The 26,029-nt window shown below is 36.1% G+C and overlaps 1 protein-coding gene across 3 annotated transcripts in view; it reads left to right on the top strand.

Moving 5' to 3' along the window:
* The window catches only part of HELZ (helicase with zinc finger), an 83,414-nt gene extending 58,255 nt beyond the window's left edge, over positions 1–25,159 (top strand). For all 3 annotated transcript variants that reach the window (XM_082774975.1, XM_082774974.1, XM_082774973.1), the window contains 12 exons: positions 2,003–2,186; positions 3,184–3,412; positions 7,717–7,921; positions 11,796–11,847; positions 12,631–12,824; positions 15,200–15,410; positions 15,925–16,001; positions 16,469–17,036; positions 17,404–17,644; positions 18,789–19,302; positions 21,584–21,836; positions 24,067–25,159. In XM_082774975.1, coding sequence (XP_082631101.1) covers positions 2,003–2,186; positions 3,184–3,412; positions 7,717–7,921; positions 11,796–11,847; positions 12,631–12,824; positions 15,200–15,410; positions 15,925–16,001; positions 16,469–17,036; positions 17,404–17,644; positions 18,789–19,302; positions 21,584–21,836; positions 24,067–24,398 — 3,060 coding nt within the window. In that variant the 3' untranslated portion in view covers positions 24,399–25,159. The remainder of the gene's footprint in view (positions 1–2,002; positions 2,187–3,183; positions 3,413–7,716; positions 7,922–11,795; positions 11,848–12,630; positions 12,825–15,199; positions 15,411–15,924; positions 16,002–16,468; positions 17,037–17,403; positions 17,645–18,788; positions 19,303–21,583; positions 21,837–24,066) is intronic.
* The last annotated feature ends 870 nt before the right edge of the window (positions 25,160–26,029 follow it).

The following is a 26,029-nucleotide window of genomic DNA, read 5'->3' as shown; positions in this document are numbered from 1 at the left end:
CCAAAAAATAATAATTAAAAAAAAAAAGACACATAGGTGCATTTCAGCCTCCAATGACTTCTGGACACATCACTGAAGGCATCTGACTGCTTTCATCAGTGTACTCGTACTGCTTTGCCATTTAAAAAAAAAAAAAAAAAAAGTTGGAAAAAAATGCTTTAAATATCTTCAGTGGCCCAGTAACTGTCTGAAAATTGTGAGTCATTAATAGCTACAGGCAGAAAAGAAGGACAGCAGCTGCTTAATCACCAATATAAACTGAAATTCAGATGATGAGGGAGATTTTTTCTGTCTGGCCTTTAATCGAAACTTGTATCGGGGCATTTTATAGTTCATTGGTGCATATATTAACTATCAGTCAGGAAAATAAACTTCTCTTTTTGGTATTAACTCTAAAATGTATCTGTATGGTGTTAAACCGAATATCCAGAAGCTGTACTCTGTCACAAAAGCTTACCAAAGTATTGGGAGAAGATCCTTATGTTTGTGCTATGCTTTTTACAGGTCTTGAAGTTTGTTCTAATATACTTAGTTAGCAGAATTAGCTTTTAAATATGAAAATTTATATTGTGTAAAGTTATATTCAGGACTTGCTCAAAACCTGCCAGATACTTTCACTGTATTCTGAAAATCTGAAATATAAAAATAAACTATTTGTTTTTTTAGGATTAATAAATTGTTTCACTTTATTCATTTCCTCATTTTTTTTAAGAATTCTAAATTTTTCAGTAATCTTTCCCAGTTTAGATTCACTTTTTAAAAATACATATTTAAATGAGATTATCATATAGTCAGATGTTAGATTGTAAGAAGTCAGTGTGAAACAGCAGATTTTCAGCAGTTAAGAAATAGCATGCTTTATGAATATCATTTATCTATACCCATTATGATTTATATGGTTTTTCCTATTCCAGAAATATCCATGAAAGCCCCTAGAATTCACTTATCAAGTTGAGGAAGAAAAAATATAAAAGCTAAAAGCAATAAATCTAGTTTTAAAACTCCATTCCCATGGATAAAGATAACTGATTGAATAGAGAAGAGAAGAGATTTAAGAGTATGTAAGGCTCTTGTAGGAAAGACTGCTTAGCTTCTTTTAGGAGAGTGAGCTTGCATTTGTGATGCTGAAGGAAAGCTGCATTCATCAGTTATCATACCTGAAGTAGGTAAATAAATACCAAATGGCACTGAATATTTATTGAATGATAAATTGACATTTATTGAATGACATCAAATATAAATATCTTTAAAAAATAAATCAATAAAATTGACCAAAATTTAAAAAAAAAAAAAATCCTCCAAAATTAAACCAACCAACCAAACAGAAGTCACTATGCCTGGCACATTTTGGCAGGAGGTTGCTTTGAGCCTGTCTCCTCATAGGAGACGTTTTTTCAAATTTTATTGTTCGTTAGTCTTTTCAGGTAGCACCCTTAATTCTTTCATTGAGATGAAGTAGCAGTTGATGAATAATCTGAAACTCCTGATTGTATCCTTTGGAATGGGAAGTGAATGTGCTCTGGTATACATGGTCTCTTTTCTTGAATTATCAAACTGAAATAGGACATATGTAAAATCCAGAGTAAAAATGAAATAATCCCCATCTAGACAGTATATTTACTTATAGAAATTAGATAAATATGATCAGAAAGGTTCTACAGCACTTGACATTTTAGTAAGATCATAAGTATGAAAATTAAGGTTATTAATACCATTTCCCAGTTTGTACTTTAAAGCTGACATTTTTGTGGAAAAAAATTAGTTCAAGATAAAAAAAAAAAAAAAAAAAGGAATGCATAGTAAATACCTTAAATGAATTGTTTTAATACATAATATTTTAGAGTATCAGTATAGAACACAAAAGTATTATTGCTTGTTCAGTAAGGCTGTGTGATGCTGTGTCATTTAAATGTCTGAGGGCTTTAAAATTCAAATTCTCTTTCCATATCAAAGAATGATCTTCATTCAGGCATTCTTTTAAGAATTCTGACTTTCTTTTAAGGTGTTTGAAGTAGTAGAGCGTGTTGAGGAATTAAGAAGAAAATGGCCTGTTGCCTGGGGCAAATTGGATGATGGCAGTATAGGTGTCGTAACACCTTATGCTGATCAAGTATTCAGAATTCGGGCTGAACTTCGGAAAAAAAGGCTGTCTGATGTCAGTGTAGAGAGAGTGCTAAACGTTCAGGGTAAGTAATACTTATAAGTCTCAAAGGTATGATAACGAAGTTTAGAATCTGACTGTTGAAGTTAAATAAGATGTACTAAAATCTTAAAGGGATCTGAACAAAGGGAGACCTGTGATATAGCCCATGAAACTGATGTGTCAGAATGAAACTGGCAAGTTTGCTGATTAGATGTTATTCCAACACAGAATAGCAAAATAATAAACTCATGGATGGATATATATATATATAAAAATATATATATATATTCAAAAACAAGTTCAAGTGTATTTTAAGAGTAAAATGATTTATTAAAAACTGTATTTTTCTTGTAAGAACAGAGTTCCAAATAAAAATACGACAAGACTTAGCCTCAATGCTTTACTGATTTTCTGCTTTTTTTTTTCTCTTCTCTCTTTTACTGATTTTAGTGTTCACAAACTTAGGGGGGTTTGTCCCTGGGATCAATTTGATAACATAAGAATTTTGTGTAGGCATATCCTGTTGCTAGGTTGCACTTTTAGTCAGTAATAAACAAAGGAAGATAAGAGTAACTGAGTGACGGTGAGTGGTGTGATCTGTTTTTGTTTTTTTTTTTCATGGTAGTTACATATGCCATATATAAGCCATGTATTCGAGTGAATTGCTCAATATGAAACAAGATATGTCCAGAGCAATTTTTTCCTTTAAGATAGAATAAATAAACACAAGATTTGTTGTTGGCTGAATGGAAACATTTTAACGATTATTAGAATTTCAGAAAGTTCTGGAGTGATTAGTATTGAGATGAAAAATAATTTTTTTATAGAGGAAATATTCTTGTAATAGAAGATGCTATTTATAGTGCATCTTTTAAAAATTTAAATCTTATTCTTGCATAAAGTTCTTAATGTGAAGGGTAGCTATCAATTCTTCAGAATATCTAGGTGTGAAATCTGGCTGGCAAGTGCAGTGGTCTGATTGTGTTACTAGCAGAAATAGCTAAAATTATCTCAGACACTTGTTTTTTGTTTCATTTTAGGAAAACAGTTTAGAGTGTTGTTTCTCAGCACAGTACGAACGCGGCATACGTGCAAACATAAGCAAACACCAATTAAAAGAAAAGAGCAGTTACTGGAGGATTCAACAGAAGACTTGGATTATGGTTTTCTGTCTAATTACAAACTTCTCAACACTGCCATTACAAGAGCACAATCCTTGGTAGCTGTGGTGGGAGATCCTATTGCTTTATGTTCCATCGGAAGATGCAGGTACTTTATAAATGTTCTTTACTTAATCAAAACCACGAATGCTAGAAAATGTTTGTATGACTGATGGATTTAAAAAACAATGGATGTTCTTTTAGGTGCCATACAAGACATGATATATTTTTAAATTCTTAAAATAACCATGTAATGAATGTGAAGTTCCCCACATTTATATCCACGGAGGTGCCACAACGATGGCAAAGCATTAGTTGTATACCTACCTCTTGCAAAGGCTTGAGGCTGCAGCATGATTGCAGCTTGTCCAAAGTGGGCTGCTGAAGCTTAAGCCTGAGACTGAGCAGGCAACTGTAACCTTGTGTAGAGTGAGCAGTGTCAGCCTGTGCTGGAGTTAATTCCTGAGATGCCATCTACCAAGTATCCTCTGGAGCTGGAAGTATACAGCCATGCAGGGGCTGCTCTGATTAGTACATCTAGAGGCAAGAGAAGGGATTTTTTTTTTCTTTTTTAAACAATGCTAGTGGAGAAGATGGCTACAGATTAGAGGCAGAGCATTTTAATATCTTCAGACAAATCTGGTTCTTCTTATTTTGTTCTGTTTTTACCTTCTCATCCTGAGTCAGTATTATCATGTGTAACAACCTATGGAGAAAGAGTGGTCTACCAGCTAGTCATTGTCTCATATATTAACAGTTCTAATCTTTACTTGGCATTAACAATTGAAGATGCTTCACTTTAATTTTTTTTTTTCAGTATACTTGTAACAGATAGAAGTAATATAATTTAATAATTTAAAGTTTAAAAAAGTTCTAATGTAATTTAGGATTTTTAAGTTGAAAGTTATGACAGTCATGAAGGTAGAAGAATGAGAAAAATTGTGTTTTTATGTCTTTGTGACACTAGGAAAAAAATGAACAAGATTTGAGTGAATTTACTTTTTATAGACCTAAATGAAGAAATGTGCAAAATGCTAAGGGATGTAAGCAGTGATGTTAAGGATACCAAGTTCTTGTTCTTCAAACATTTCTTTTTCAGAGGAGGACCTGAAATGCTAAGATGATCAGAGATAAGCCCTGAGGCTTTTTTTCTGGAAGAGAGGAAGCAGTGCACTGACTGAATTATTATAATAAAACTAAAAATACGTATTAGTCAGTTGTTACATATACATTGTATTCTACTTTCCTGAGCAGTATTCTTCTACTGTATTGAACGTGGATGTGGTTTTCAAAGATTAGAACTGAAAAGCCCAAGTGAAACCTAAACCTTTCTTAAATGCAGTAAACAAATATAACCTGAATTTAACTGCTTATCTGCTGGGGCCATGTCAAAAGTAACTGAAAAGTAACAGTTGTAGTTTTATTTTGGTTTTCCCTTTCAGATCTGATGTAGTTTAACTGGTCAGGAAGAGCTCTGTGTTCCTCAGCACTTGACCCACAAGTGATGAGTGTCTGTTAGTCTGCTCGTGCAGGCTCCAGTTCACTGACCTGCACGGCAGAGATGCATGACTCCTATCTGGAGGTTGCTGTGATGTGCTGACTGAGATCGTTGTTATTACTTCTTCTGAAATTGCCCTTAGTTGATATATTTTACTTCCTTTCCCCACTGTCAAAACGCACAATGTTACCTAAGTCTGGCTGCTAGTTAATCCAGTTTAGCACCTAGCACTGCTTTTGGTTCTGTAACTATCTAAGTACAGCTTTTGTGGGATGGTAATTTCCTTTAAACTTTCTAACTCCCAGGGGAGATGATGATGTCTTGGATTTTCACATGGGTCTGGCTGCTGAGGTTTAAGTTAGATAGTGAAAAGGAACCCAGCTTTCAAATGTGGGAGCTCGGCAGTTTCTCTACATATGGCCCTTTCAAAATATCTCCATGCAAAAGCTTGTTAAAATACAAGTATAGTAAAATAGAACATATAACAGGTTACCTGTTACCTAAGTGACAATGTTGGCAGTTAGGGATTGTGTTTGCCATTCTAAGACCAGCAGCTGTTTATATATGTATAGGCTGTTCAGAATTACAGAACAAAAAAGATAATTAAGAAACAAGAGGGACTGGAGCTTTATTAGGATGTATCTCAAGCTTTGCTTTCAATACACCATTGTCTTGTATCAATGAATAATTGAACATTCAGTCTTTGAAAATAGTGCTGGAGGGGCTCAGGCACACTGCAGGAAAGATGGTTCTTTTTTAGTACAACGGGAGTATAGAAGTCTGAAAGAAGTGACATTTCGTTAGGAAAAACAGACCTCAAAAAAGTTTAGAGAGTACTTGAATTTTATAAATATTCTAATACCTGTCAAAATGAGTCAAGACTCTGTAATGATAGTTGTAGAGAGCTTTGTGAAGTATGCCCAGGGTAATCATTACATTTCTGTGTGTTACAATCAGACAAGACAGGGCTGTTTTGGCAGACACTCCCTTTAAACTCAAGAGCACACTGGAAGACAGAGACAGCAGTATTTTATTCTCTGTTCTTACACCCCAGTACAAGTGTTCCATGTGTAGAGACTGCTTGGGGCATTTTAAGCAAAAGTGTATGGGTCCCAGTGGATTTGTGGTACTTGGCAGTGGGTTTGGTGACTGAATTGATTAATCAGAGGGAGTTCCATCATTAAAGCATCCCAGTGAATTATTTCATTTTGCTTTTAATCTTCATTTTAAATGTTGCAAGATATACTTGCCTTAAAGCAAAATTAAGGAAAGGAGCCATCTTGCACCCTGAATTTTAAAAGAGCATTTCCTGCCATATAAAATCATGACAGAAGATGGGCTTTTAGGGAAACTATTTTTGAATTCTTAAATACGCTAGTAAATTAGAATATTCTTTCAAGAAAGACATCTATCCTTTTCCATAAAAGGCAGCTACTCAGCAAAGTATGACACAGCTATTAAAATAAGGATGCAGCAGTCTGTCATTTTATAGGTTTGGGGAGACACCATTGAAGTAAGCTTGCTTATTGGCCAGACCTTATTATTAAAGGGTGAACTGCAGTGAGGAACAAAATATTTAACTTAAACCAAACCGAAATCAAACTAAAACAAACAACCAAACAACATAAACCCCTACGTAGGATGATGTGGTACTTGTAAAAATGACTCTTGCTGCTTTATGTATGGCTCTGTGAGGGTATCCTGGGACGGACGCTGTTGTTGCTATCTTAGTTTCTGTAGAAATTGTGTGTGCAATTGAAATACGTTACATACTCTTTTATTTGACATCTCATAATGTACAAAACAGTATTGGGTTGTTAGTAATTATTTATGATCATTATATAATAGAGCAATTAAATATAATTATACATATTGTAAATATTTATCTACTATTGTTTTCCCTCGGTCCTTTAACTTTAATCTGTGTTGGGACATTAAGGAGGGGAGTTAGTCAAATGCAACGCACCTCTTAGATCATTGTCTTTTCAATGCTTCCATCATTTTTTTTCTTTTAAGTCATATCTTTTGACCTCATTTAAATATCTTTTAAGTAACTCCTCCCAAAAAGTTCCTGGGGTGGAGAGCAATGCAAGTCTAAACTTTCTGTGTAGATCCCCATATAGATGTTAAAAATGAAAGGAATTTATAAGCAATAAAAAGCCATGTCATGAGAAAGGAGAAGACAGGTAGGATTCTTTTCTTACTACATGATTTAAATAACCCCTTCACCCCCTGAAAAAAGTTGGGTATAGAATTACCACAGAGAAACTCATGTGTCATCTGGCTTGAAATTTCTTCCATACGTTACAGAAAGATCTGACATGCAATAAGAAACATGGTTTTATTTGTCTTCCACCAGAGGACCTCAAAGGCCCTCTAGATACTTTGGACACATTAATCTTTATAAGACTCTGAAGAGCTTCACAAGAGTAGTTCTGAGGAGGGTATGTAGCAACCTGGTATTTGTGACACTGGAACTGAGTGATCTGCCTACATTCATAGAATCTTCTGGGGCTGGAAACCTGTACCATGCCAGTGACTCTTTGAGCTTTAATAAATTCTGTAAATCAGATGCTTTCCAGAATTTGAAGCATAGTATTTACTAATATTTGGTCTTTCAGGGAGAAATTCCAAGTTAAGATATGTCCCCGATGTTAATATTAAATGTGGTATAGACCCAGTGCTGCAATCTGATTTGCACGGACAGACCCGTACGTCCATTAAGTGACTAAGGAGCTTTGCATTATGTTCTGGGGTACAGATGAACGGATCAAGTTGCAGGATTGATGGCTGGTGTGTAAAAGGAGCATGCAGGAAAGATAAAAATTGACTTGGTTATATAAAATCAATTTTAATTTTAACGGCAGCCATTGAGTCTTACTCCTTTTTATTGTTTCTAAAAATTGTTTCCATAGGAAATTTTGGGAAAGGTTTATTGCCCTATGTCATGAGAATGAAAGTCTCCACGGTATCACATTTGAACAGATCAAAGCTCAGTTGGAAGCTTTGGAGTTAAAGAAAACCTATGTGTTGAACCCACTGGCTCCTGAGTTTATTCCCCGAGCTCTTCGGCACCAACATTCAGCGAATACCACCAAGCAGCAGCAGTCGCCACCAAAGGTAAAGTTTCAGTGATGATGAACTTTGTAAGGAAGTGGAAGTGGATGTAGAAATGCCTATTGAGAAACGACGTGAAAAGTTTATGGGACAAGCTGTTATTTTAAAATGGCATCAGTGCAATCAGATATAAATGCAAATTCTGCAGGGATGCTCGGCAGTTTCAAGTGAGGGCTCTTGACTTCATTTGGCAGCAACTTGGGGTTGGTAAAGCCTTGATCCCTTACTAATATACATGTATATGCATTGGGTCACTTTGGCCTGTTCATTGACTGTGTTTCAAAGACTGTGATGAACTTCAGTCATCAGTCTTAGCCTCAGTGGTTAGAGAAGCTAGATGAAACCTTGGAATTGGAGACAATCCCTATCCCAAGTAGCTTCTGGTGATTGTACCCCCAGGAAACAGCAGGTTGCTGTAAGAGTGCCAGGGAGTAGAAGGAAACAACAAAATAAGATCTGCAAAAGATTTGATCTAAAAATTACACATACAATTTATGGGCTTATGTAAGATAACTTTGATTTCATTTAAAATACATAGTCATACAGTATGATGCCTAGATTATCTCAGTGACAATGTCCTTCAGAAGGCCAAATCTCACCAGCATCAAGAGAGCAGATAGGTGCAGTTACTGCACAGTGATAATTTTCTCATCTCTTTTCATAAAAGTAGGTGAAGAAGTGATGAAAATACAGTCCTTGCTTCCTTAAGATGATAAAAAATAACACTGAATTTTTAGAGCTGTTTTGTGGTATCTCAGCAATTAATTATTTTAAATAGTTCTTTGTAGTTTATTTCAAAATTGTTTGAGTTATAATTAATTAAATTGCGTTTAGAGATGCAGGTAAAATGCAGGTTGTCAACTTCTATGATGAATTCTGTTGTACATGAAAGAAGAAATGTAAATGTTTTCCATAGCTTTGCATTTTTGTTGCAGGCTATATAACTGAAATGACATTTTTACCACTTAAAAATAAACAACCAAACTAAACAAACAACCCCTCCCAACATTAACAATACAAAATAGGAAGCCTTCCCTTTGGCAGTCTGTCCAAAAAGAGATTTTGTAAGCGATAACGTTTGGTTTCTTCATCTAGATGCATTACTTTCAGAAACAAACACCAGATTTCTAAAGCATCTAGCAATGTGTCAAAACACTACACTTAGAGAAAACCATAAATTAAAAAATTGTCTTTAAACAGTCATGCTACTGTCTTACTTCTCTTGAAGACTTTTTTAAAATAATCACTGTATTGATACATTTTTATTCCGTAAATTAGAAGAGAAGCATTTGAAAATGCAGATATAATGCATTTAAAAAGAAAAAAAAAAAAAGTGGGAGTCCTAAGAATAGACTGTTTTTTTTTCTTCCAGTTTGTTAGTAAACTAAACACATATGCAATAGAAATCAAAAGGCCCACTTTGAAACTGCCAGCACTGTATTTTCAGTTTTAACTGAAGTGTTTTAACCATCTATATAACTATAATGAAATCTCTTTCCTCTAAACACAACTGACAGCTAGCATGTACAGAAGCAGACATAAAGTCTGCATGTAATACTCAAATGTATACAGAAAGGGGCTGTGATAAGTGATACATTTCCCTTTGCTGAAGTTTTAAAAGCAGATAGGTAGCTTAGCTTGCTTTGGGCCTCCCAAGTACAGTATTTAATATAAAAAGTTAAAAGGCTAAAATCCTAGTGCTGATGTATTTTGTACTGAAAAACGAGAACAGTGTATCACACACTGTTTTGTGCTGAGTTTATGGACATTCGTGCATTTCGGATCTTGTTTTATACAGGCAGTGAAACGTAGTTTTGTAAAAATGGCACATTCATATTCAGCAGAACTGCTCTTTATATTTTTTAAGGATTTAAAAAAAAATAAATTAAGGTTATTAAAAACTTCTGTTTAAAGAAGAAAACAAGTTTCAGTCCTGTCACAGAGAGCCAGGCAGCTAGGATGGAGCTGGCAGTTCTGGGCAGTGTGCTGCATGGCCCCAGCGCCTGGGAGAGCATCTGCCTTCGGCCACATTTGTGTGGCTTGGCCAGGGATGGTGGAAGTGCAGAAAGAATAGCAGAATTGGACAGGCACAGCCTTTAATAAAAGGTGATGATGTGGAAACCAAGTTTTCAGAACGCGGAGCTTCCTGCAGGGTACTCAGCATACAGAAAATGAGGCTCTGAATTTCACAGCTCTGCCTACTCCCGCTCACTGCCTATGTTCCAGCTTTTTGGCCTGGATTTGAGCACTTAATCAGGATGCATCGTCAGTGAGGACCACAGGTCTGGTTAAGTCTCTGGAGAATGCTCCCTACTCCTGTCCGTTGAGTAAGGGGGGATTAACTGCCTGGAGTTAGGTACCGAAACCTGAGTGTGGTTTTCCTCCAGGTGCCTTTAACAGTTACGGATAACAATTAAGTTTTTAACTAATTATCGTAAAGTCATTAAGGCATCAGAACTATTAAAAGAAAAAAGGGGAAAAGGCAAAGCCAGCACCTCCCTTCTCCAACACAAAAATGGTCCCAGTTCGTTTGCATTTGAAAATCTGATATGGTTACATGCTGAGGCTCCTGTTTAACAGGACAGCAATTCTTTTGAATTTGTTATTCACTATTTTGCTTTTAAAAATATATAAAGCACCTATAAATTACAAGTATGTTAGGTAGAACAGAGATTTGGTATGCTTCTGTGCATCGAGCTTCATGCTAACTGACAAAACAGATACAGAAATGCTTTGTATTAATCATGAGTGATCGTTAAGGAATGTAGCTTCTCCAAGTTTTGTTTCAATTTGCCTATTCAGTAAAGAGAACAAGATTCAGATTTAAGTACTGTAATGTAATGAAAAGTAATTATTAATTTATTTTTGAATAATTCTCTTATACAAGGGAGGGAGAAGGGGGATTCAGACACTAGTTCTTTAATCTAGTTTATGCATGAGTCAACATTGTCAAACAACCTGTCTTGGTATCCTGACTAATTTGCTCAGACTGCTGGAAAACTGCCCAAAACTATCTCCTGGGCAAGAAAAGTTTTGCAGCATCAAAGGCTTTTTACATTTATTTTAAATTTGTGAAATTATATAGGTCCAAATTAAGTACAATATTCCTCTTCTGCAAAATACTTAATAACATACTGGCATTAGACTGTGCTCACATTTTATGAATATTAACTACTTAGTTGATGCTGTAAACTCATGAACTCAGGAGGGGTAACTCGGTTCTCTTAACCTCCTTTTCTAATGTACAATTCACCAGGGGAAAATAGATTAATTCCCTGGAGTGCTCTGGTTCCATATTGCAATTTTGGAGTGCAATAACTAAGGGGTAAAGATTTAGAAGTAGGTGGTGTGATACAGGGTAGGGAGGTGATTTCTAAGGAGCTTGGGTGAGCAACTGCATAAAACTGGTGGCAGCTGCTTAGTCTCCAAGGTTCTTGAGCTGGAACCTGGAGAAGAAAATAGACATTTCCATTAATTGCTGCCACTGAAGAGGAGTGCTGAGGGTTACATTAGCACTGGGTGCTGCTCCTGAAAAAAGTGAAACAGCAGGAGATAAAATAATGAGAAACGAAACCCAAAGAAGCTCATGGTAACTCTCCTTGCATCTGAAGACAGGCCTTGGAAGCGAGCATCCCCAGAGGCATTGGTGATGACTCACTGGTTAATTGAATTATTGGCATTTAGTATTCAAGTTTGAGAATTCATAGTCAGATGATGGAACTGTACAATTGAACGTATAAGAATAAAATGTTCAGCTCATTTCTTTAAAACTATCTTGTATTTGATTCAATTATGAAATTCACTTGAAATAATAAACATTGCTTTGTTTTATGTGAAGTCTGCAAAGCATTACTATTATCATTTTTCCTCTTTTAAGGGCAAAGTCCACCTTCATAACCAGAACGACCATTTCCCACCCGATGGAATTGGTAAGTATCTGCTGCTACTGAAGGAATTTCTCTAGCTCACACTGATTTGGCTTCAGTCAAGTTGATAGTAATTTGACATGAATAGAGTATCTGGTCTACTCTGTTTGAAAGCCATTTACCTCTTGTGTGCTCTTGGGAAACAGACTATAAGACTGTTAAGTGAACATTAGGTATTTCCAAGGCTGTTCCTTTACAGGTATTGTGTGCATTGACTTTATAGCTTTATCACAGTATAGACATTGGACTGTTTAAAAAATAGCTGTTTGACATACCTGATGTAAAATGCTGTACTGGCGTATTTGCACTTTAAGAGTTAGGACATTCTATTGCATGCAGTGTTATACGATATATTTTGAACTTATCTGGATATATGACAGTCCAATATATTACTGAGCGCACTTTTTTGTGAGATAGCATGCAACAGCTTAAGAATTTTGTTATTAATTTAAAACAGCATTAATCTAAAGCTTGTCTTCCCTGTTAAAGAAAGGAGGATGATGGTTTGATGCAGTGTTTAACGGCTTCTCTTCCTGTCAGCATGTTTAATTGGTTTGGGACATTCTTCAGTGCAGTTACCAGCGAACTGTTTTCTATATCTCAACTCATACTTTCTGCCTCTTCAAATTTCTGAAATTGTTCACAGGTTTTGATATATGATTAATGCTTTTTCTCAGTATATCAGACCTATCCTGTTAATGTTGCCAGTATGCTTTATAAAGATAGATGCTATTAGGATGAAAAAAGAAAGTAATAGACCTCATTCTCTTTTTTTTCTTTTTTCAGTTCAGCCCAATCCTTCTGTCCTAATAGGAAATCCTATCCGAGCATATACTCCTCCCCCTCCTCCTCTGGGACCTCACCCCAACCTGGGGAAATCTCCAAGTCCTGTTCAAAGGATAGATCCACACACTGGGACAAGTATTCTATATGTACCTGCTGTCTATGGAGGAAACATGGTCATGTCTGTGCCTTTGCCTGTAAGAATTCATTCCTTTTATTCCTTCCCCATTTATTGCATGTAAAACAAATCAAACTATTGAATATCAGTTATTGAATATTTTGCTGATTGTTCCAATATTTCACTTCAGTTGTTTGTTCTTAGCTGTTTCTATGACTGATTCTACCAAGGACCACCAGAAAAGGAGGACTTAAAAATGTCGTTTCCACAAATAACTCCAGGCAGCCTAAAAGCAATTTCATGTTAATGCCATTTAGTGTATTTTTTTCAGCTCCAGGCATAGACACACCAGTGGGATCTCTCATCTAACTTCAGATACCTGCGTGTGAATTAATTGCCTAGTCCAGTTCTTAATCATTGTAGAGACGTAGGCGATTTAGACAGAGCTTGTTTTTCTTTATTGGCTTTATACAGTTTAAATCACCAGCTTTGGATGTCTGCAGTGCAAGGTGTCTGAAGTGCAGTGATAAGAAAAATAAGCATGCTGGGATGTTTTCCCCTTCCAGAACTTCATAGTGAACCTGTTTCGTTTCCAATCCCTTTCTTTATGGCATATGAGAACACAGTGAAGATCCCTAATCAGGTCTCTTGAGTTACATTTCGTATGGAATTTTGCATTATGTATAAAACTAACCCAGCAAAGCTTATGTGAATTAAAGAAGCACTCTCTGATTTAATTCTAACCTTTACAGCCACGTTCTAGGTGGAAAATGGGGAGGAAAGAACAAAAGCTTCAGAAGTGATGTTGTGGAGGAACATCTGTATTGTCTGTAGGAAGGAGATGGAACTTGCCATGCATATGTGCTTAATGCCATTCCTAAGCATTTGCATACACCTCATTAGTTTTTTTTAATAATTACTTGCATCCTCTACTGAAATATAGGTTATGGCTCCCATACAGGGGACTTGCTGTAGGAACTCTAGTTTTGCTTGTAAGTTTTGGATCAACTGGAAGCTATAGATTTGATTTTCTTCTCTAGGTCAAGTAATTTTCCTTTTTCTTAGCTTACTAGAAATCTACATTTGATGGATAAAATTAAATGGAATGAGAAGGCCAGCAGCTTTATTGTTGTCATGCTTGCTCACATTATATTAATATCAAGCCAAGATAACTTGAAATTTTTGTTTTATTGTCCTAAGCTTAATATATCTTTATTTATTTCCAACCAGAAGAAATGTATTAGGAATAAGTTTTGTTAGCTCACTTTCCCTGAGGATGGACTTTTAAATAATTAAGTTGGAAAACTGAGGTACTAATGAGACAGCTGCTTTTGAAAATAAATTTATTGGAGGTGATTTGAGATTGCACAGATGCAACGGCAGCCTAAAGCTAAAGTTCAAAGTGCATACTTTGATGGCAAATAGAAATTTAAAAAAAGAATTGCACGGAAGTTGTTACATTTTAAAATAAGTAGGGACCGAAGTAAAATGCATTTAGTTCAGAGAAGATAAAATGATCTCTTTGCATTGTTTAAGTCAGTTTCCATACTGGTGTAAAACATGAGGAGGTTGCCTGCTGTCATCAGTAAAGGATGCTTTGTCAGCCTGAGTGTTGGCGATTCCTTTCCCAGCACTCTCCTCTTATTCATATATTTGCCTTCTTTTAATAAATTCCCTACAGGGCAAGATTGAACTGAGTTGATCCAGAGCTGTCTTCCTTTGCATTGAATTTGCAGTGAATTTAAAATGTTGTAAAGATTCCTGACTTCTTTTACATGCTTTCAGGAGGTGGATTTTACTTCAAATAAATAGGAAGACAATCTGCAATGCACGTTATCACATGTAGAGTAGACACTCTGGAGTGGCCCTGTAATTCTTAACATGCGGATAGTCGGTTCTGCCAGTAGTCCAGCTAACTTCACTAAGTGTCTTGTGGGTGCAGAGGTATAGTATGCCCACTCATTTTGTGTTACAAGTTTACAAAACTGGGTGATAAAAGGACCATAAGAAATTCCTCAAGTTAGGGGGGTTCATTTCTGTTTTCACCCTAACACGTAGCCTAATCTCTCTTCAACTATTAGGAGACAGGACTTTATTTTTTATAGCTTCACCCACTTCTATTTATTAAGAAACAGATGTCAAATTTATTAAAATATAATTTGTACACCAATCTTTGCACACCTAATCTTGGCACCACTGAAACCGGAATGGGTTTCAGCACAAGAACACTTGCCAAAAATAGTCTTCCAAAGTCTTTGCTCTTTGCTCCTTGCTGCTAGGCCTACATTCTTGCTATCCCTTTCAATAGTACCTGTAGCTGTGTTAGTGTGCCAGGTCATCTGATGCACAGAAAGCTGGTTCTTACTGATGTCATTATCAACGTGCTTATTCTCTTACTTCCTTTAACGTACCTTACCAGGTTGCATCTTTTTTTTTTTTTTTTAAATTATGTAGGTACCATGGACGGGGTATCAGGGTAGGTTTGCAGTTGACCCTCGAATCATTACTCATCAAGCAGCTATGGCATATAATATGAACCTGTTACAGGCACATGGGCGTGGGTCTCCTATACCTTACGGCCTGGGACATCATTCACCAGTTAGCATAGGACAACAGCAGCAGCTTCAGCATCCAGACAAGGAGCAACATGAACAAAGTCGAAATGGTGAGTTGCTGAAATTCCATTGTAAGTTGGTTTCATTTTGAGTAAGTTTGTAGCTTAAGTAGGGTATAGTGGAAAAGGATTTTTTTTCTTTATTTCTCTCTTTTAAATAGAATTGAAGGATATACGGAGTTGAGGGAATAGCCTGGGTTTTGCCAGTACGAATAGAATAACTCAAATATTGTAGTATTCGGATGAGGAAGTAATCAGAACAAGGGGGAAGGAAGGGATATATATTAGTTGTGTTTATGTTCTGCACTTCAGTGATAACTTCAAATAACAACAGCAGTAGTTAAGTTGGGAAGAAATACTTATTGATGATTAATGAACAAAGTGCAGAGATTAGAGGAAAAGAATTATTTGGGTAAATGACATTTATTTTAATTACAATTAATTTGGGTATTACATTTCTATGGTACTAGTAACTGTAAAGTTTCCTGTGTCTGGAAAAAAACAACAAACAAAAAATATCATTATTCCATTATAACTAGTTAATAAATTTCTTACATATTTTTAGGTAAAAGTGAAACCACTGTTGGACCCGAAATCAGTAAAATTCGAACACCTGAGAAGAAACCCGTAGAATCGAAGCAGGTTGGTTTGCATTGTTCTTTTAATATCCCTTCTTCTCAAGGTACTATTCTGTTTTTTGTTTTGTTCTGGTTTGTTTTGTTTGTTTGTTTTTGAGATAAGATGCTGTTCATCTCTTTTGGACCTCTTCATATGCTTTTTTCTTTTTTTTATTTTTTATTATTTGCTAAGTAGAATAGTGACAGTAGAATTACTTAACCTTCTTTCAAGAGGGGAGAAGAATTCAAATTCATGTAGTGACTGTTAAGGAATTAAAACAAATTTATTCCTGAGTATATGTCCAGTATATAGTGAAGACTATATTTGTTCTTAAAGAAAATAGTAGTTCTGTGATATATTATGATGGGGGGCAGGGGAGGAATGGCACACATTTTGTAGAAGCTTTATAGACTTTATTTATTGTTAAATGAATTAATGAATTTATTAATTCTTGAAATTCTGTAGGTAAATTTTCCATTCTCTTTTTCTAGGTTGACTTAGACACAAATTCTCAGAATAGAAGCCCGGAGTCACGTTCCAATGTTGCTTACCCTAATGCTAAATTTCATCGCAAAGATAATCTTAACCCCAGGCAGCTGAATCTACATCTCACCCCACCCCACTCACAGTATGCAGTTCCCAATCGCCACTTCCAGCACCTGTCACAGATACCAAGGCAGCCATATCCTCTGCAACAGCAGCAAAACCTTTTAAGTCAACAGCAAAATCATTTGCCTGAACAACAAAACCAAATGCCACCCCAGCAAAGCCAGGTAGTTCAGCAGCATAATCATTTGAATCAACAGCCTCCACAACCTTCGCAGCTTTCCCCTGCTTACCAGGCAGGCCCCAGCCAATCTTTTTTTAATAACCCAATTCCCCACCGACCACATTCTCCTGCTGTAGATGCTGTGATTTCAGAACAACACCCCCCACCTATGTTACAAGAAGTCAGTAATCCTTTGAGGCCTATTGCACAGCACAACCCTGTTCTGCCAACCCACTTGAACAACTTCATTGAAGAGAATCCATCAGGAATGCCCTTAGGGGACACTTTAGGTAGGTGACTTTTTCTTTATTTAAATTCAGTGTTCAGTTATAACTACATTGAAGTGAAAATGAAGGAGGTATTTACCTTTCCAGGCATATTGCTCTGAATTGGGTCATTGTTGGGTTAGTTTCCATAAGTAATGTCATTGAGCATAATTTGCTGCTTAAGGCATGTTTGAATATTCAGCACTTTATTAGAAAAATTCATGTTTATATGATTTTCCGTATAATTTAAATAACCAGGTTATACACTGCAATGCAGTTAGTAGATAATAGGCCCTGGAATATACTGTATAAAAAGTATTTTTTTTCTGACATAAAGATTTTTTTTTAAAAGGGACATTAGATAAATTTTTTTTTAAAACTATTTTTATAGATCGTATGCATGGAAATGTAGCTTTGGAAACAATAAGGCAGCAGCAACAAGCCAGGTTACAGCAATGGAATGAACATAATGCCTATCTCAGTCAAGGCACTATTCCATATCAACACCATCACCATCCTCATCTACCACATCTTCCTCAGCAACCAATTGGATTGCATCAACAGCAGCAAGTTAGGGCAAACTGGAAACTTGCCAGTAATACAGAAGATGAAACAGAGGCAACATATTCAAGGTATTTGTTTACTGAGTCATCAGAGCTTGTATAAAATTGAGCAGTGGGCACCTATCTGTAACACTGTGATCCAAGTACAAGGCACTAAAAGGTATTGCATTTTGCTGCTGTTATTATGAAGGTTAAAATAGTTGGCAGGCTGACTTACAGCTATGCTTTTACTATGTGTTATGCTTTATTCTGTTTATTGGGTAGTAAAGCTGTAGTGAAAAAATACATTTATGGAGTATCTCAGTGCTGTATTTATGGAATAAGTAATGGAAGGAGAGTAACAACCTTGTGCTTATAAAGATGGTATCTGAGTGTAGTTAAGGCCTATTAAGTAGTAAATTCTTCAAATTGAATTAGTCATAAAAGGCAGATTTCTGTGCTTGAAAAAACCAACCCCCCTGCCCACAACGCTGCTCCCCAGTCAAATCCAAACTTTTCTTCCTTTTTAAAAAGCCTTTTATTTTAAAGGCAAATTTAAAAATATGCTTATTCTTGAGATGGAGCATTAGGGGCCAAGAAAGAAAGCTGTTGAACATAAACAGAAAAATAGTTCTTGTGGCCATCAGCTTTAATCATGTATATTGTAAAGGCCAGATTTTAAAATTGCCTCTGTTTACTGTCATCTCCCACTATGCTTTATTTTCCATCTGGTTTGTTATAGCCATGGTAAAGCCTCTAAATGCTCTCTTATCTGACTCCGTAAAGTGCTGAATTGTATACTCCCTTCCTTCTGAAGAAGTTTGGAAATGTATTGTACACGTGAGGGGAATCCCTGATTGTTCTGGTTTTTAGCTTTTAAGGGGTTAAAATTTGATTTAACTGTGGGAAGTGTTTTGTATAATAAAGCAGGAAATCCTTACTTTGGTTGTCTCTTAAGAGATAACAAAAACTTGATTCTTCTGACTGAAAAGGAAATCTCAAGAGTTATTAAAACTTTGAAATGATTCAGGTAGGTATTTCATCCAGTTAATCCTCTTGTGCCTAATTTCTGATTGCTCACAGTCACATCTTTTGAAGTTAGGGTCAGCAGGCTCAAAGATGAGTATATTTAAATCCAGTGGTTTGTGCTTTGAGTTTTCTCAACTGCAAAAAGAGTGGGATTTTAGAAAAACTTTTTTTTCTTTTTCTTGATACATTTATTCTGTCAATACAGATTCCAGGATTTGCTCAGAGAACTGTCACACCGTGATCAAAGTGAAAGTCGGGACTTAGCTGAAATGCCACCCCCTCAGTCAAGACTGTTGCAATACAGACAAGTTCAGCCCAGAAGCCCACCAGCACTCCCTTCTCCTTCCTGCAACTCTAATCACAGTGGTCACTTTCCTAACTTCACTGAAAACAACAGAGACATTGAAATACCCAATAACCCAGCATTTCAGCAACATTTACCCCAAATATACAATCCCCCTTTCTCAATGCCATCTGAACATATAACCCCATCTCCCTTGAAATACCTGCAACCTGATGGATCGTGGACTTATGCTAACCTACAGCAGAATCACCTAATGGGGCAGGGCTTTCATTATGGTATACCTCCATTGCCCCATAGGTCCCAGCAAAACCCTTTTATACAAATACAGAATCATCAGCATGCAGTTGGTCAGGAGCCATTTCATCCACTCACATCTCGAGCAGTATCTGCTTCTTCGCTCCACAGCTTAGAAGAGGTAGGCATTTTTGTCTGCTTATGCAATTGTCGTGTCATTTTAATATGAAATTATATTTTGAAGTGGTCATGAATGCAAAATGCCTCACATATTAAAAGCTCACACTGGGGATTTCTTTGAGATAGAATTTTCCTGCAAGTCTTCTGTGTTCACCCTGGGTGTATTTGTGGTTCTCATCACTACAGGACTAACGTTTTCTCTACTAAATGGGAGGTCTTGGCTTTTTGAATATTATTCAGAGTTTTTTTCAGTCATTGCTCAATTATGTGCAAATCATTTGTCTGGAGTGCAAATTAACCACACCTCAGGTGGAGACCCATGAGATGACTCTCTGGAAGGTCAGCATGAATCAGCCAGTCAGTTGACTCAGTGTTGAACTGAATGTGTTTGAGTTAGTTGTCATACCAACCTGAGACCAGAAGCAGAATGGTTGTTTAAGCATGGTATGAAACCTCATGTAGTAAATCCCACCTGGCCTGAGCTAATGCTGTGTAAGCCATTCTGTGTATTTTGGGGGCTCAGTGTTGCATACCAGCACAGAGATACCCAGCTGTGTAGCATGAATCTGGGTATAGCACAAACCCTGCCACCCATGAGGTGGCTCTGTCTCTGTCAATCTTTTTTATTCTGGACTCTAGGGAAGGTAGTGTAATGGGATGTAGACTATGTGAGCACATAGAGCCATGACAGGTCATGTTTTGAACAGGGGTTTTTAATTCCCCGTTGGAATTTGGAGTGCTGAGGAGTGTATGATATGCAGATATGGAATATGCTGGAGCTGGCTGTATTACAGGACTGGCAGAATTAATATTCTCAGATAATCTTGCACGGACTGCATGTGATGAAATATATGCACATAAAGTTAAGTGGCATGTCCTGTGATATGTTTATGTCAAAGTTTTTAGAGTATCTATGATACGTGTTCGTTACTATCCCACATGATGCATGTTTCATTGCCTTTTAACTTCTGAAAGTAGAAAAGATCTTAGATTTTATGTGCCTGAGCAAAATAACTAAAATTGCATGCCAGTGCATTTTTACAAATTTTTGTATTCTGCAGATCTAGAGAGGTTAATGGAATCCTCAGGCCCAGCTAGAGCTGTAGTAAGATTTGCTTTTATAGGCATTTAGAAATTCTTTGTCTCGGTCCATTAAGCCATACCACCTTGTATAAAATCTAATACTTTGTGACAACATTTAATGCCGTCAGTACAGCGGGATGTAAGAACAATGGCTCTTCAGCAGTAATAAACTAATAAATATTCCTACAGAGTTTGTGACGGCTCCTGCTATCTGAAGACAAATAGAGTGAGTCTTTATGTAATTAGTGCAAATTCATTTTAGTTCTCATTACTTCTTCCTTTCAAAATGTGTGACAGAAATGCAAAATGCAGTAAAAACGTTACAAGACAGAGACTTGCTTGTAAAGTTTCCAGGAGAGCTCCTTCAGCTAGCAGATAGGACTGAATTGCATAAAGAAATCAAAATGCAGTTTTCGGTATATTGGTAACAGAGATCCCTCATATGAGGCAGGTTTCAGGAGAGATGTCGTGACCTTTGGTATCCTTACCAAGCTTTTTTATTAAATAAACTAATACAATGGACTTGGTTTGAATCCTGAAAAGTCTTTAAATCTTGAAGCCAACAGGTTAATGGAATTTCTACCATTTTCATTTACATGATCTACAGGATCTTGGAAGCAAGTAATTTTTATGGTTTCAGATAAAATTCTTTGCATTATTTCTCTTGAAGACATACGCTTGTCCCGAGCATTCATTCTGTGTGTGTATATGCAAAATTCAGTAGACAAATGTATTGTGATTGGCCTAATCTTGATATCATTAATTTGCCCTCTGGAAACTAAAAGCCATTTTTTCCTCTGTACATTGTAATTGATCATTTTCTCTTGCTCTTGTATGTTTCTGTACTTCCTTTATATCATTTGTAAATGCTGGGTATCCTTCTTCTCTCTATATGATTCATTTCCCATGTAGGAGTGTAAGATATAAAGGTTGATAAAAATCTTAGTTGAAGCTCCTTATGCATCCTTTAAAATCCTGCGTCTGTTTCATATGGTTAAAATACATTATCAGTGACTGCAGTATACAACGTATAATTCGAAGTGTATTAGTATTTTTTTCTAAATGCAAGGGATACTTTTTTTGTAAGACATGGCATGGAAAAAAAATGGATGGAAAAATAGCATTTGCCACATGCAGTTGAATAAAAGGAGCAAAAGGTCTTTTTTTTTGTTTTGTTTTTGTTTTTTGTGTGTTTGCAGTATGAACCAAGAGGACCAGGCAGGCCGTTGTACCAAAGAAGAATTTCCTCTAGTTCAGTCCAGGCTTGTTCTGAAGAATTAAGCACTCCTCAAGAGAGTCTTGGTCAGTGTAAAGAGCTTCAGGACCACAGTAACCAGTCATCTTTCAACTATTCATCACCTGAGTTGTGGGTAAACTCTTCCTCATCTGCCCCGTACCCAAACATTCCATGCAATGGAGCCAACAGAGCAGTTCCGCCCCGGGAGTTGTTAGGTAGGTACAGACTTGATCTTTGCTTCTCTGCTTCTCTCTCTGCTCCAGTAAGTAGACTACTAAGGCTGGAGTGAGCAAGTCTAAATGAAAGGATATATATATTTTTAGTCCATTTTCCCAAAATGTTTTCTGACATTTCTTCAAGTCTTGAAACTAATTTAAGCAAAGATTTTTGAAGTATTTATTCTTCTAGTAGTTAAAGGCTTCCTAAGAGTAATCCTATTTTCATTTTCTGTCTTGTTCCTATTCTGGTACATTGTTGATGTCTGAAAAAGAATACGGTTGAGTATTTCATCCACTAAATGCAATACTGTTTCTTAGTCTTCCTACAAAAGTTCTAGTTAACCCACATATTCTCTTACAGTGGTTTCAAGTGCAACTGAGATTTTGCTAAAAGGATCTAAGGTAACTGGTGAGATGTATTTGCACGTTATGTGTCTCCAGAATCAATAACATTCTTTGTTGATGTTACGGTCTGGTGGGAAACAACACAAACTGTATTAGGGAGCTCTGTATTTTGTGGTAAATTCTAGTACCTCATCATTACTGTGATGAAGTCTAAACTTCTACCGTGGAAGACATGGCTTCCCTGTTGGTAGTTGCGGTGCAGATCAACTTAATGGAGAGAAACAAAATAAAAAGTGATAAAAAGGCTTTGGAATTGGAGACATGTCTTACTGGCTATGATGATCATATTTGAAGTTCACATGTGTTTTATAGTGTTAAAGGTTAATGACGAGTATCTTCAGTGTTTCTGGTTACTGTTTTTTAATCCATGAAATAAAAATCCACAAGAAGGAGAAGCTGTGAACAGGTCCTGTGCTGGTATTCATTGCCTGGGAGTGAGCAATCATGACACCAGACAGTTCAAGGGCTTTTATTCCCTGTACATCAGAAATGGCTGTGGCACAAGTATTCAGTTACATCACGTTGGATTTATGGAGAGTGCAAGGAGAGCTGCTGTGAATTGCTCTGTGTTGTTATAAGCAGGCACTTTTCGAAATTGCAATTTGAGAGCTTGATTTGCAGTGTTCTTTCTCTTGATAGGAAGAAAGTGATTTAAGTTCTTATTCAATATGTTTATCTTCATATTTTTTTCTTGTGCTAGACACTTCTACCACACTTAGTTTTCGCCTCTAGCCATGCTTGTCATTAGTTGTCTTCTCTTGAGTGCTATAGTTATTTTGGGGGAGTTATTTTGCTTTGCTTGTGTTCTATTTTTTTTTTTTTTTTGAATCATAGCATCCCTAGTAAAAATGTTTTGCTTATGTTCCTTCCATATCATTTTTTCTAAGGTATTTTTGTGTACTTTACCAGAAACAAGTGTGTGTGCAACTCTTCCAGTGAGAAACCGAACTGTATAATCATGTTTTTCTACTTATGTAATCATTTGATCATACATTCCTGTATGTGCACTTCAAAAATAACATTACGGATTTGAAGATGGAAATAATTACAAAATATACGTGTTGTTCAACTCCTGGGCTATCTTACCTACAATGTATACCTGCATTTCAGTATAGTTTCTCTGGCTATGTAAGACAGCAGAATTCCCCAGACAAAATTAAGATACTTCATTAGGATTCAGGAAATTCACTTGAAAGCAGTTTTATACCTACGGTTTTAGGTAAATTTATTTTCCTGATAGTTACAGAAGTTGTTAAATGTAGAGCAAGAACATATCAGTTAGAACTGCATTCAGACAAAAATATCAATAATTAGTTGAGTAACATTCAGAAATCTGTGCTGCTGCTTGAGAATGAATTATATATGGTGCTGTAAACTTTAATTTTCACCTATTACGCTCTAAGGCAAGAAGAATGAAATACTCTTTGTACTGTCTCAGTGGATAGTGTTTAAATTGGGGTATATCCCATTCTGAAGCAGCCTACCTTTAGTGTATCTGCAGAATCCACCTGTGCAGAATTGCAGGTTCAGTGTTACTACCTCTGTAGGTACACGCACATGGAGAATATGTTTAATAGTGTCAGTCTTCTCAGCATTGCTGACGAGGGTAATATAAGATCCAGTAGCTGGAAATAAAGCCAGATAACTTAGCAGAAATTTTCTTGGACAAAGGGTGACTGAACACAAAGTTGGGGGTGCAGTGGGGGCTGTTACCAGCAGAGATGGTTTCAGTGTTGCTCAGTGCTTCCTCTGAGGTTCCTGTACATGGATTTCCAAACTCAGAGTTGTTCACTTAAACAAAATCTGCTTTCTCCTTTCACAGCTCCACCGAAGACGGTCAAGCCCCCAGAGGAACATCTGAAGGCTGAAAACATACAGCTCTCAAATTCCTTCAACTACAACGTGCTGCAACATCTTGGCCAGTTCCCACCTCTCATGCCCAACAAGCAGATTGTCGAATCCAACAGTAACAGCCAGCAGAACGCTGGTGGGAGCAAGCCTGTCATGTCCTACGCAAGTGCTCTGCGGGCTCCGCCAAAGCCCAAACCTCCTCCTGAGCAGACAAAAAAGAATAGCGACCCTTTGTCTTTGTTTCAGGAACTTAGCCTAGGTAGTTCATCAGGTAGCAATGGCTTTTACTCCTATTTTAAATAATCAGATTATTTTTTTTAGAGAGAATTTAATTTTTATTTGTGTCAGTAGATCTAAGATAGTTGGGGCTTCACCTGTAGCTGCAAATATTCCCTTTGTTTATATTAGTAAATATATCCTCACCTAATTGCTTTGCTGCTAGACTTGCAACTAATTTTTTTAATTATATTCCATTATTTTGCATTTTTTGACGTGGGTCGTTTTTTTGGAAGCTTTCTGTAGGAAAACACACATTTTTTAATTTGTGTAATGTTAATGATGTGTTGCATTAAACTAGCAGCTGAGAGGTTACCTGTACAACTTTAAAAAATAATAAAAAAAAAAAAAGAGGGAAAAAAAAGAAAAAAGAAAAAAAAAAGAAAAAAGTTTGTCTAAATTGTATTTAAAAAGATTGTAAGTAGCATTTACATTTATTCAATAACATTAGCATACTATGCTGGGTTTCTGTACCAGAAATGGCCAGTTAATGTAAAAATGTATGTTATTTCTGCTTAAATTCATTTAATTTTTTTTTTTTTTAATAAAGATGCAGCATCTTCTAAATACTTTCAGTTTTATCAGCTTTTTTGTGAAGGGATGCTGCATTCTCAGACTTTTCTAGTTTTAGATTCTGTATGATGTGGTATTGTATTTTCCATTCACTGTAGGGTAAAGTAAAGGCATTCTTTGCAGACACCTATGCCATTGTTTGGAAGCATTCAGATAAAAAGTATTGGTATACTTAAAAAGAAAAAAAAAACAATAAAAACAAAAACAAACAAAAACAGAAGAAAAAAAAACAAAACACAAAAAAAAAAAAAGAAACTACAACAAAAAAACAAAAACAAAAAACCCAAAAAAACTCTACATTTTATTTTTGGACAAGCTAGTAATATAAGCTTGTTTGAAAAGTTAATTTGATAGGTTTTTTAAATGAATCATGAAGCTGAAAATAAATTTTTAGGTATGTTGGTGCTTAGTAGATTTAATAACTATTTTAAAAAAAATTGCGTGAATTTAGTAAAATACTTTTTTGTTTGTTTGTTTAATTTTTTTTTTCCACTATGCATGTGTAAATGTTTGTAATCTGGCTTTTTCTTCCCCCCTTCTCCAGTGGTATAAAGAATTGTGCCGCTTTAATTTTTTTTTCCGGTAAAACTTTTGGTACATTATTTGATGTTTACATTAAAATGTGACATTATACAAGGAAATTCAGATATTTTGCTAACTGTTTTGTTTGAGGAACATCATTAAAGAAGAGATTTAATGTTTGTCAAAGCTGTATCCAAATTAATCTAAATCTTTTGGGAGTGAGAACGGTATCCAGGTTGTTTATCTATGAGTTCTGCTAAGTTCTCCACAAACCTGGCCCTTTAGGAGTACAAATTTAAGCAACAACAGCAACAACAAAATCCAACCAAATTATGGAATATTTAAAATTTAAAGAGACAAGTGTGAATGAAATTGCAGAAGATAATCTTTGCTTGTAAAGATTTCTGGTCTTGCACACTGTTCATACTTTTGCAACTGGGGAGATAAAGGGGTGTTTGCATAGTTTCTCCAGATAAGTAGTCCTCCTTTTACACTTGAATAGATAACTTTAAATCTGGGAAATACTTAATTTTTACAGGGACTGAGCTGGGTTTATTTGCAGT

This window comes from Aythya marila, assembly GCF_965140915.1.
Source record: "Aythya marila genome assembly, chromosome: 18".
Taxonomy (NCBI): Eukaryota; Metazoa; Chordata; class Aves; order Anseriformes; family Anatidae; genus Aythya; species Aythya marila.
The sequence above is the reverse complement of the archived record's forward strand: the minus strand, read 5'-3'. Positions and strand labels throughout refer to the sequence as shown.